This window comes from Prunus mume, linkage group LG6 (genome assembly GCF_029339155.1).
Source record: "Prunus mume cultivar Tortuosa linkage group LG6, ASM2933915v1, whole genome shotgun sequence".
NCBI classification, from domain to species: Eukaryota; Viridiplantae; Streptophyta; class Magnoliopsida; order Rosales; family Rosaceae; genus Prunus; species Prunus mume.
This window is the reverse complement of record NC_142703.1, coordinates 5,393,174-5,405,579: the sequence shown is the minus strand read 5'-3', so window position 1 is coordinate 5,405,579 and position 12,406 is coordinate 5,393,174. Positions and strand designations below refer to the sequence as shown.

At 34.5% G+C, this 12,406-nt stretch overlaps 1 protein-coding gene and 1 pseudogene across 3 annotated transcripts in view; both read left to right on the top strand.

Annotated features, from left to right (window-relative positions):
• LOC103336403 (disease resistance protein Roq1-like) overlaps positions 1–12,406 on the top strand; it is a 73,680-nt pseudogene that overhangs the window by 59,127 nt on the left and 2,147 nt on the right. The window lies entirely within an intron of this gene.
• Positions 5,775–11,986, top strand: LOC103336405 (TMV resistance protein N-like). Of its 2 annotated transcripts, XM_016795119.2 has the most exons (6): positions 5,775–5,932; positions 6,040–6,645; positions 6,786–7,902; positions 8,597–8,875; positions 10,229–11,245; positions 11,363–11,986. In XM_016795119.2, exons 2-6 carry the CDS (start codon positions 6,056–6,058, stop codon positions 11,885–11,887), a joined length of 3,528 nt encoding a protein of 1,175 aa, XP_016650605.2. In that variant the 5' UTR covers positions 5,775–5,932; positions 6,040–6,055; the 3' UTR covers positions 11,888–11,986. The 2 variants fall into 2 exon arrangements, with proteins under 2 accessions (XP_016650605.2, XP_088911084.1); XM_089054958.1 differs by lacking the exon at positions 5,775–5,932 and having other exon boundaries at positions 5,980–6,645; positions 11,358–11,494.

The following is a 12,406-nucleotide window of genomic DNA, read 5'->3' as shown; positions in this document are numbered from 1 at the left end:
TTGGGCAGAGATATTTTCATGTGTTTCACTTAAGTCAAGTCCACATTTGCAAGAAGATATTTGTAGCTTGTGTTCAGGGGGATGGGAAGCAAAGCCAGTGGTTGAGTGGACATGGGAAGGCACCTTACCAAGTCGAGCCGAGTTAATAACTGCAAGTTGGGGCACGCGTTGGAAGACAAATCACCATATTAAGTCTAAGTCAATAGCTGATTGAAAGGCAAATCACCATATCAAATCTAAGTCATAAGTCTTCGATCGCATCCATTAATTTCCCCAATATTCATTGATTTATTACTTGTTTACTTGGACCACTGACAAATTTTTCTTCAATTATCTTTTTCCACATAGTGACATGAATAAGAGTCAGTTGTGTGTTGTATAGTTTTTTTCTTCTGCTTTTTAGAAAATTTGGTATATCCCAATTCTGATGACATAAGTGAAATTGAACCTATATCTAAGAGCTCCTTTCAAAGAAAAAACACATAAATGGTAAAATAAAGTTATTGAGCAATTAAAAAAGCAAAAGGAAAAAAAAAAATTACCGTTTGCTGACGTTTGAGTTAAATGTTGATGTGCAAAGACTTAAAAGTCTAGTTTACACTCTAGTATGTGGACTTAACAGTATTTTTGTGAAACCAAAAAATTGAAAAGACTTTACAGTCTTTTTGTGTGAGTCAGTCATCATGAGTTTGCATACGAAGACTTCAAAGTCTACTCGAAGATAGCTGTCCATTGCAAGCTCCTTGCCCAATGTTACAAATTATTAAGATGGACCAATGCTCAATAGGATTTAATTAGGATAATTAGTTGATTTAAGGAATGCCTCTTTTTCACGTGTTATTTTTTTATTGACTAGTAAAATATGTGTTTTCATAGATCCTGCATTGATTGTCTTAATAATTTCCTTTGCATCTAAAGAAAATTTATTTAACCCTAAAAAAAATATTACTCCATCTTGAGACGTTTCCCCTTAAACTTGTTTGCTACACTAATAACAAGGTATACTAGTAAATGTTTCAAACCACCTAGGATTATTTTTTCAAGCATTATTGTGGAGATAGCAAAATAGTGTTATTCCCGTTACAAGAAATGTTTTTCCGTTCTGCATGATACATTCAAATGTATTTGAAATTGAATCTACATATAAGGGGTGGTTGTCCACATGGCATGGTATGAGAGCATCATTGAGCTATGTCACTATACAGCAAAATAGTACACTATGTCACCGAATGTACACAATTCTTTTTATATTAAAAAATTAACCAAAATTTTAAAAATAGTACTTTTATTTTATCGAAATTAAAAAATAGTACTTTTATTCCATCATTAAGCATCTTACTTTTTAACTCAAGCATCATAATTAATTTGGTTTCTATAAGTTATGATGGAACAATTATAGTGTACTTAATTTAATTACCTCCATGATAAAGAGATTCGAATCTAAAGTATTCTTATTTGTAAGAACTTCGAATTGCACCTTGACATTCTAGTCTCATTATGATTGACGTGTGATTCCCATAACATTAATTATGCACTGTATATAGCAGATAATTTATATGGTTTTGTCTTGTATGAATTATGTGGCACTGCTATGATGGATTGTGGTTTCAATAATTGCAGTGTTCTGCGATGTTTCATCAGTGTTTGTTTGTATTGATTTGATTGTGATTCCTTACTAATAGGTTTTTTTTCTTTCTTACACGGTATCATAAGTTCCCAACTTTGTGGATTTTTAGTCACATCTGAAGCAGTCCCTTTTTTTTTTTTCTTCCTTTAAATTTCTTTTTTGGGGTCACATGAATCTTCCGAATATGTTAAGTTTAACCATTGCAGGTCATTCATGAAGGTAATCAGAAAGCAATAAAAAGATAAAACTTTAAGAAAATAATAATAAAATAAAATAATAAAAACTATTACTTGGAAGGTAGGTAGGTATATATATAGAAAAAAACACCAACAAAACAAGAAAACAGCTTATATGAAAAATAAAATAAAATAAAATAAAACTAGTGAATTATTATTTCTGGAAACAGAGAAGGAACTTGTTTGAACCATATCGGGGAAACAATTAAAGTGGACTGCTTCAAGATGTCATGTAAGTATCTTCCTCTCTAGAAAAATAAAACCGAAGTTGGGAACTTGTTTGGACCAAATCACTTTTGCCTTGAAATTTCGTTTCATTTTGTGGGTCTTGGTAATTTCACTTTGGCAGTATATTTCACGTTTTTCCTCTTGACTTTTATGGTCATTGGACGTGTTCATCTCTTTTTTGGGGATTCCCTCGTTTCTTCTTCCGTGTGTTTTGGCCCTGTTTTGTGTGGAAATTGTTTTGGCACCACCACAGTGTACAGTACAACAATGTTTCATCATTGATTGTTTGTTTGTACTGATTCCTTCTTATTAATGAAATAGTTAGAGCATTTATAATGAGCTCCTTAAATCACATTCTTAGACAAATTTTAGGGAGGATCTGGACAAATTCAACTCCAACTATGCTCTTATCCACCTCAGGAGCTCCTAAATCGAGAGAAAATGACTCTAGTTGCTTCTTATAATTTAATGCTGCTTTATTTAATGAGTATTTCAAACCTTTAATTAATGTTTATTATTATTTTATTTATTTAATAGAGATAGACCAATTAAAAAAGAATTATAGCATTTATAACTCCCTAAACTAGAAAGCGTGATTGGAGCTCCTAAAATAAATTTTGTATGTTTTTAGTTAAAATTTAACTAAAAAATAGAGAGCATGATTGTGGATGCTCTTGGAGTTTTCTTTCATTCATTGTTTCATCGGTAAATTAAAGTTAAAAAAAAATGTATTGTTAATCATTAAAAAGAAATAATAAATTTTTTTAAAAAAATAATACTGTTTTGAGGGTTTTTTCTTTGTGAAACTCCCTACTAAAATAGTGTGGGACTCCAGTTTCAGTGGGGTATTGGACGTGTTCAGCTCTTTCTTTGGGATTTCCTTGTTTTTTCTTCAATTTCTTGCCCTGTCTTTTGGCTCTTTAGTTTGATTCTTTAGTGACTTAGATTCCAATTGTGTGGTTTTCTTTGGTCAACACAACCACGCGGACATAGAGTTTTCCATCTCTCTCTGTCGCTTTCTGTCTCTTTCTCTCTTCCATTATTTCCTTTCCTACGTCCCCTACCCTGCTTTCATTATCTCCATTGTGTTTTTATGAATTAATTTTGGGTTTGTGCTAAAATATATTTGAAATTTATTATTCGCATAAAGTTTCCAATTTGGTGGTTCTCTCTCTCTCTCATTATTTGCTTTAAATTTCCTTTCACTTTTTTTTTGGTGGAAAATATTTTTCCTTTCTTTTTGGTAAAACACTTTCACGTATTTTTTTTTTTTTTTCGGTTTCTTAACCTTGACCCTTATGGGTATTATTGGACATGTTCAGAGTTAAGCTCTTTCTTGGGGGTTTCCTTGCTTCTACTTTAGGAAATTCACACGTAATGTAAATTTCCTTTTTCCTCTTGAGAGTTTATTGTGCTATGATGTTCATATCCATTCAACTCACTTTAATAGCCATTCAACTTATCTGTGGTTTCAATAATTGCAGTTTACTAATAGTTTTTTTTTTCTTTCTTACATGATATCATAAAGTTCCCAACTTTGTGGATTTTTAGTCACATATGATCTGAAGCAGTGCCTTTTTTTTTTTTTTTCTTCCTTTAAATTTATTTTTTGGGGTCACATATGAATCTTCCGAATATGATAAGTTTAATCATTGCAGGTCATTCATGAAGGTCATCAGAAAGCTATAAAAAGATAAAACTTTAAGAAAAAAATAATAAAATAAAATAAAAAAACTATTACTTGGAAGGTAGGTAGGTATATATATATATATATAAAACACCAACAAAATAAGAAAACAGCTTATAGGAAAAATAAAATAAAATAAAACTAGTGAATTATCATTTCTGGAAACAGAGAAGGAACTTGTTTGGACCATATAGGGAACACAATTAAAGTGAACTGCTTCAAGATGTCATGTAAATATCTTCCTCTCTAGAAAAATAAAACCAAAGTTGGGAACTTGCTTGGACAGTATATTTCATGTTTTTCTTCTTGACCTTTAATGGTCTTGGTCATCACTTTTGCCTTGAAATTTCATTTCACTTTGTTGGTCTTGGTTATCACTTTGGCAATATATTTCACGTTTTTCCTTCCTTTCCTTTTTTTTTTCCTTGACTTTTGTGGTCATTCGACGTGTTCACTCTTTCTTGGGATATTTCTTTGTTTCTTCTTCAATTTCCAGCCCTGTATTTTGGCTCCGTTTTCAGTGGAAATTGTTTTGGCACCACCACATAATATAATTTTTTCTCTCTGGAGAGTTTACTTTTTGGGTTTGGTAGAGAATGTGGTACCAACCTCAACTTCCTTCATGATACCAGAGCAAGGCTTCACGTGTTGGGCCCAACGGCCACACGTGCTCCCACGCCACCCGATATGTGTTGTCCACGTGTTAGGCTGAAAGTTCTCCACATGTGCGGGGGGTGTTGAGAGTGTTTGTCCTACATTAAAAAGTTAAGGGACCAAGCTTGGGTTTATAAGGAGTTGGGCTACTTCCCCCATTGCCAATTGGTTTTGGGGTGGAACCTCAACTTCCTTTACATCAATGTTTCATTATTGATCGTTTGTTTGTTGTATTGAATCGTTCTTAATAATTAATTAGAGTTTTCTTTCTTTCATGGTTTCATTGGTGAATTATAGTTATAAAAAAATGTATTATTAATCATTAATAAGTAGAGATCTTAAAAGGTGAAACATCAATAATAATAATAAAAATAACTGTTTTATAGATAGTGTGGTTGGACTCCAATATGCCTTTTTTTGTACACATGAAAATATTAATGCAACTAGACAATTAGGATACATGAATTGTAATAATCAAAACAAACAATTTAACTTTATAATGTATCTGAATTTCTAGAGTTAGAAATCGCTTCATCCAATTAAACATTTCATGATGTTTTTGAAATCTATTATTCACGTATAATACGGATAGTAACTACCTACCAAAATATGGAGTTTGGTACACATCCATACTTTTCTTGGGTCAAAAAAGAAATCATTCACCCTTTAACAATGTTTCCAATTTGGTCACCACGACGCAGTATTCCATATCTCTCCCTCTCGCTTACGGGTAAGCTCTCTCTTGGGGATTTCCTCGCTTCTTTAGTTTTTTGTCCTGTCTTTTGAGTCTCTTTCCTGTGCAAATTGTTTTGCCACCACATGGAAAATTCCATTTTTTGACTTGTGCTATGATATTAATTAGAAAAAGGGAAAATTGGTCGCTTTGTCTTCGGATTGAATAAAATTGGTGGTTTCATTCATGAATTGAAGTTTATCTTTTTATTGCAAAAAAGAAAAGAAAAGAAACCCGACCCACGGGCTCTACCACCCACAGAAAAAAATAGAAAGTGTGTTCACTACCCTCTCTCTGTTTTTTTGGGGTGGGTTTTTGAAGGGATTGGTTCTTGTGGTTGTTTTCTTGCCAATTCTCTGGCTTTGTGATTTGTTAATTTGTTGTTCTGCTGAGATAATGTTCGAGTTGGTGTGTTTTGTTGGCGTGACTTGTAGACTATTGACTATGTTTTTTTCACATTAAGAATTCCTATTATAATTGTAACTGATTTACTTTAATTCCTGATTTCCTACCGTAAATAGAAATAGGAATTTATTATTTACCTGCCCATTAAAGTTTCGTTGTACTATAAATATGACCTCCTACAAGGAGAAGAATACATATAAAATTTCCACAAATAAATATTCTCTTACAGTTCTCATATTTTAGCATGGTATCAAAGCGGCGATCTTGGAATTGCTGACTCGAGTTTCAAAACCCCATCGCCGCTGAGCTGTTGTTTGAGTTGCTGCATTTCCATTTCATTAATCTCTAGTTTGTTTTGCTAGGTATTTGCTCTCTTCCCTTCTTCTCTTTTCAATTACCCAAAAGAAAAATTAAAGCTACCATTTTCATTTTATGTATTTCCTGAGTGTTTGCCGAACCATATTTCCAGGAACTGTCTTTTTCTCATGGCCTTGAGCACCCAAAGAGCCTCTACATCTCGTACTTCAGCTGAATGGGCTCCTCCCCATTGGAAGCATGATGTCTTTTTGAGTTTCAGGGGTGAAGACACTCGCAGTGGTTTTCTATCCCATTTATACCATGAACTGTACTGGCAAGCAATTAAAACTTTCAAGGACGACCGAGACCTTGAAATAGGAGCAACTATTTCTTCTGAGTTGTTGACCGCAGTCAAAGAATCACATCTTGCCATCATTATTCTCTCCCCAAATTACGCTTCTTCCGCCTGGTGCTTGGATGAACTTTCCAAGATTCTTGAATGCATGCAAGACACCAAGAGAATTCTACCAATCTTTTATCACGTGGATCCTTCCGATGTACGAAATCAAAGGGGGAGTTTTGCGGAAGCCTTCACTAAGCATGAAGAAAAGTTTAGGGTGGTGAATTGGTGGAGAGCTCCTTTAAGAAAAGTAGGCAATCTCTTCGGGTGGGATTCAAAGCATGAAGAGTTTAGTGGAGATGTAGAGATGGTGAATCGGTGGAGAGCTGCTTTAACAAAAATAGCCAATATCTCTGGGTGGGATTCAAAGAATTATCCGTAAGCATGCATGGATTAACAACTTGCTTGTTTCTTAACAAGAGCTCTACTTGGATGTTACGTTTCAGTTCTTGCCTTAATCAATAACCTTGGATGTTATATTTATGAATTAATGGTTATTTTAATTTTCTTCCTTGTAGGTCGGAAGCAGAGCTTATTAAACACATTGTCAAATATGTGTTTAGGAAAGTGCATCCAACGTTCATGTTGTCAGGTTCTCTAGACAAGTTAGTCGGGATTGATTCTGCACTTGAGCAACTACATTTGCAATTAGCTCCCAAAGATAATGATGTTCGCTTTATAGGGATATGGGGGATGGGCGGGGTAGGCAAAACAACCCTTGCTAAGCTAGTTTTCGAGAGAATTTCCCATCATTTTGAACTTAGCTGGTTTCTATCTAATGTGAGAGAGGTTTCTGGAAAGCAAGGTGGTCTAGTTAATCTACAAAGACAAATTCTTTTCCCAATCTTGAAAGAAAATGTTGCCTATGTTGGGGATGAAGAAGCCGGAACCCTTTTCATTCAGAACCGTTTATGGAATAAAAAGGTTCTTCTCGTGCTTGATGATGTGGGTCAACTAAACCAATTAGAAAAACTGGTTGGAAATAAAAAATGGTTCGGTGTAGGGAGTAGAATTATCATCACAACTAGGGATGAGCGTCTACTAGTTGAGCATGGTATAGAGAAACCGTATAAGGTCGTTGTATTAAAGGATGATAAAGCTCTTGAGCTCTTTTGTCGACATGCCTTTAAGAAAGATCAGCCTAAGGAAGGTTTTCAGGAACTGTCACGGCATTTCCTAGATTATGCCAAAGGCCTTCCATTAGCTCTTAAAACTTTGGGGCGTGCTTTGTATGGGAGAGATCAAGATGCGTGGAAGAGTGTGTTGCATAATCTAAACAAAATTCCTGATCCAGATATTTTTGATTCACTCAAAGTAAGCTATGATGGACTAAAAGAGATGGAGAAGAAAATTTTTCTACATGTTGCGTGTCTCCATAGAGGGAAGAATAAAGAGCAAGTAATTCAAATACTAGACTGTATCCTTGACATTTCCAGTCATATTGAGATTGATATTCTTATTGAGAAATCTCTCTTAACTATTGAGAAATGCCACTTTCGTAGCAATATTGTTGAGATGCATGATTTGATACAAGAAATGGCATGGAAAATTGTTCGTGAAGAGTCTCCCGAGCCTAGTAAACGCAGTCTTTTGTGGCATCACAGTGACATTTCTCATGTATTCATGAACAATACGGTAAGAAGTTATTTAGAGATACTATATATACTTGGACCAAAATATATGCCATTTTTCAAAGAGATTTTCTATTTAAACCTCATACTTCTCTTAGTTCACCTCATGTTCTAAGTTCACCCCAACTTTTAATTTAAATTTTCAAAATTTCCAAGAAAACCCCACTATCTTTCCAAACTACCCTTAAATACACCCCAAACTGAAAAATTAAGAATTAAAAGAGATTTTCTATTTAAACCCCACAATTTTCTTTGTTCCCAACAAAAAAAAACACAAACAAATGAAACCTTAAATCCAAAATTTAATATCTAGAAGAAGAGAACAGCTTTACCTCTCTTCAAGGATTGTAACTGGAATTCTAACACTTGGGTATTGTTGAGTTGAGAACTTGAGAGAGAGAGAGAGAGAGAGTTTGTAAACAGGAAGTTGGAAGGATGTTTCTAAAACTTAATATGAAGAGTGGTGGAGTGTGTGGGGTGTGTGTACTAGGGTTAATTATTAAGTTCGATGACCTTTTTTGTCTTTTTACACAATAATAAAACTTACAGCTTAATGATTTAAGTATTGGGGTGAACAAAGAGAAGTGCGGGGTTTAAATAGAAAATCTCTTTTTCAAATGAGAAGTTATTTAGAGATATTAGACTTTAATGAGATGAGATGAATTAACTTTTTCCTTTTTCTTAATTATATATATTAGGGAACAGGAGCAATTGAAGGCATGGTCCTAGCTCTGCCCAAATTAGAAGAAGTGCCCTGGAATTGTACTGAAGCCTTCAATGAGATGCACGGGTTAAGGCTCCTTCACTTTGATAATGTGATGTTTTCTTCAGGCCCTAAATTTCTTCCAAATTCCTTAAGAATTATCCATTGGAGTCGGTATCCTTCCAAATCGCTCCCATCATGTTTTGAACCACATTTGCTTTCTAAACTAAAAATGAGGGAAAGCAAACTTGTCCGGCTTTGGGATGGAGCAAAGGTAAGATTCTTGAAAGAGATTTTCTATTTAAACCCCACTTCTCTTAGTTCACCCCATGTTCTAAGTTTACCCCAACTTTTAATTTAAATTTTCACAATTTCTAAGTAAACCCCACTATCTTCCCAAACTACCCTTAAATACATCCCAATCTGAAAAAATAAGAAGTAAAAGAGATTTCATATTTAAACCCCACAAGGAGAAAATACGTTCTGAGCATGAGAAATAGTAAGTATTAAATTAATTTTTTTGATGATATTTCAGAGTCTTATTCATTGTCTGTTTTCAAGTGCATAAACATACAATTTAACTTAAGTCCACAAGCTTAGCCCATTCATGTTTACACTGAAAAACTTCACGTGGCTTGTTTGACATTTGAATAATTGTCCTTAAAAGAATTCCTTCAAGTTTCAAATTGATATAAATTGTTGTTGCTTCCTATTCTTCCTTGAGTTTTGCAGTGCATTGGTTCGTTCTGGCAAGCATTCTTATTCGTGCATGTATTAATCTTTTATACTCAAAGTAATTTGTTTTCTGAATCTAAATTGGACCCAAAAAAAAAAAAAAACACAGCTGCAGACAAAGCAATCCATTGCTCATAGCCAAAGTAGAAGTACTTGTCTTTTGATATACGACGAACCCAGCAAATTGTAGGACCATTATCAAAGCTTGGGCTTCTTCTCTCCCTCTTCTCAGCAGGATAATAAAAACCCAACTTAACAATATTCCCATGAATCTCTTAGTTTCGTGCCTTTTGAACGTGTATGTCAATTAATATAATATGAAGAAAATTCAATACTTTCTAGAGAAAGAGAACAGTTTTACCAAAACATCAAGTATAAATTTTAAATCAAAAATCAAAACAATCAAGCAATCAACAGCCAAGAGTACCCAAAAAAAAAAAGCAATCAACAAAGGAAAGAGAATGATCATTACAGTGAAACAATCAACAAGTCTTTCCATCAGCTTCCGCTCATATTTCAAAGAGGTAGGCTCTTCAATGTTCTACGTCTTTAAAAGAGAAACGTAATATGACATAGGATGTAGAAGAGTTTGTATTTTTTTAAAACTTAATTTGAAGAGTTGTGGGGTGTGTGTATAGATGTACTAGGGTTAAGTATTAAGTTGGATGACCTTTTTTGTCTTTTTACACAATAATAAAACTTACAGCTTAATGATTTAAGTATTGGGGTGAACTAAGAGGAGTGTGGGGTTTAAATAAAAAAAATCTTCTTGAAATACGGCATTTTGTAATTTTTTTAATTATAATTATATTGAGTATGGTTGTATTGTACCTTGTTTTAACTTGCAAGGTTTTTTGAAACTTATAATTCTACAACTTTTATGTACTGGCAGGATTTTCCGAATTTGAAATATATGGATCTTAGTAACTCTGATAAATTGACCAGTATCCCAGATTTCACACGCATTCCAAATCTTGAGAAATTGAATCTGGGCGGTTGTAAGAAATTAGGCGAGGTTCACCTGTCTATTGCAGTTCACAAAAAGCTAAAGGTTTTAAGTTTTTATCAATGTAAAAGTATACAGTGTCTCCCAAGTGAGTTGGAAATGGATTCTCTTGAATTCTTTAGTCTTTCGGGCTGCTCAAAAGTGAAAAAGATTCCAGAATTTGGGGAACATATGCAGAACTTGAAAACGATTGTTCTATGTGAGACTGCTATCAAGCATATACCTTCATCAATTGGACGTCTGGTTGGCCTTGTTTGTCTAGATATACATGATTGCAAAAGTCTCTTGGGTCTACCGAGTGCGATATGCAATTTGAAGTCTCTTAAAAGCCTCTATGGCTACGGATGCTCAAAAGTTGGCATGAAAAATCTCAAAACTCTATCCCTTAGTGGATCAGTTGCTTCAAGGGATGGCATTGGGTGGGGCGTTGACCGCATATTTGGAATTAGAAAGAATCCTGACCCTGAGCGTTGGGGTTTGGTGTTGCCCTCTCTAAATCGTTTAGGGTCTTTGACGAAATTAGATCTGAGTGATTGTAATATTGGTGAAGGAGCCATTCCAGATGATATCGGCTGCTTGTCTTCTTTAAAAGAGTTGGGCCTTAGGGGAAACAATTTCGTTAGCCTTCCCTCAAGCATTAGATTCCTTTCTGAGCTTTGGATTCTTCGATTGCAGAGGTGCGAAAGGCTTGGGCAATTGCCAGATCTTCCGCCAAAGAGATCCCCATTATTTGTACATGTAGACGACTGTACTTCCTTAAAAAGGCTGTCAGATCCATCAAAGTTGAGCGAAGGAGCCAATGTGTATGGTTTTATGTTTACTTGTTTTAATTGCTTCAGATTGGTTGAAGAAGAAGGCTGGATTAATAGAATATTTGCAATGATAATGGGATTGGCCGCTGAGGTACACACACACTCTCTCTCGCTGAATGAATATATTTTATATATATATATATATATATATATTCGTGGTTTTCTTTCTCTATAGTAAGTAAATATAATTGTAATTCTTTTAGTACAGGTAAGGTATCATGATGACCGTATTGTATGGCCTGTAAGTGAAATTCCAGATTGGTTCGATAATCATTGTGTGGGAGATTCAATAATTGTGGAGCTGCCACCACAAACATGTAGTGACTGGGTTGGGATTGCTTTATGTGTTGTTTTTGAAGATTCTGCACATCCAGACTACAATTTTTTCCAAATTCGCTTTTCATGGAAACCGTATGATAATACTTTTATAGTCGGGGATCTTAGGTCACAACACCTTTTCGTTTTCTATTTGCCTCGCAATGGTCCCTATCTCAGGGATGCCTCAGGCAGTCATCAGTTATCATTTGAAGGGCAGTATTGGTCAAAAGATTCTGGGAAAAAAGAACTGAAAACAAGCTCGATTATAAAGAAATGTGGAGCCCGTTTGGTGTACAAGAGAGATTTGGAAGAACTCAGCCAAATACTGAAAATCTCGAAGCCAGTAGTATATGGATACGATGACGAGGCAGGCCCAATTGATGGTGGAAGTGGTGGCTCTGATGAGGAAAACTAGTGTTATTCACAAAGTTTCAAATTTATGAGAATGAACCAACCACAAGTTCTCAATCAGCGAAAACAGTATGATAACATCCACAATGGGCTCTCTAAACCACCTCCTAGACAGAAGCTCGTAAAGCTCCTAAATGGAGAGAGAAATGACTCTGGTGAACCCTATAATTTAATGCTATTTTATTTAATGAGTATTTCAAACTTTCATTTAATGCTAACTATTTTTTATTTTATTTTTTAATAGAGATGGACCAATCAAAAAAGAGTTATAACATTTATGACTCCAAATTAGAGAGTATGGTTGAAGTTGAAATTTTTTAGAGAGCTCATAAAATAACTTTCGTATATTCTTACAAATTTTAGTTAAGAAATAAAGCACTATCATTGTGGATGTTCTTAGTAGCAACCATGAGGCAATACTTGAGACAATGCCAATCATCATTTTTGGAAACAGAAAAGGAAGCTGTCTGTATATTAGGGGAAATAATTAAAGTGGACTGCTCTCTGGAGAGTTTGCTTTTTG

Bases quoted from the DNA above. Each gene is read 5' to 3' on its own strand.
- LOC103336405 (XM_016795119.2), top strand. From the start codon at position 6,056: ATGGCCTTGAGCACCCAAAGAGCCTCTACATCTCGTACTTCAGCTGAA. The intron at 7,903-8,596 runs GTAAGAAGTTAT...TATATATATTAG, and splicing joins ATGTATTCATGAACAATACG to GGAACAGGAGCAATTGAAGG. The intron at 8,876-10,228 runs GTAAGATTCTTG...ATGTACTGGCAG, and splicing joins GGCTTTGGGATGGAGCAAAG to GATTTTCCGAATTTGAAATA.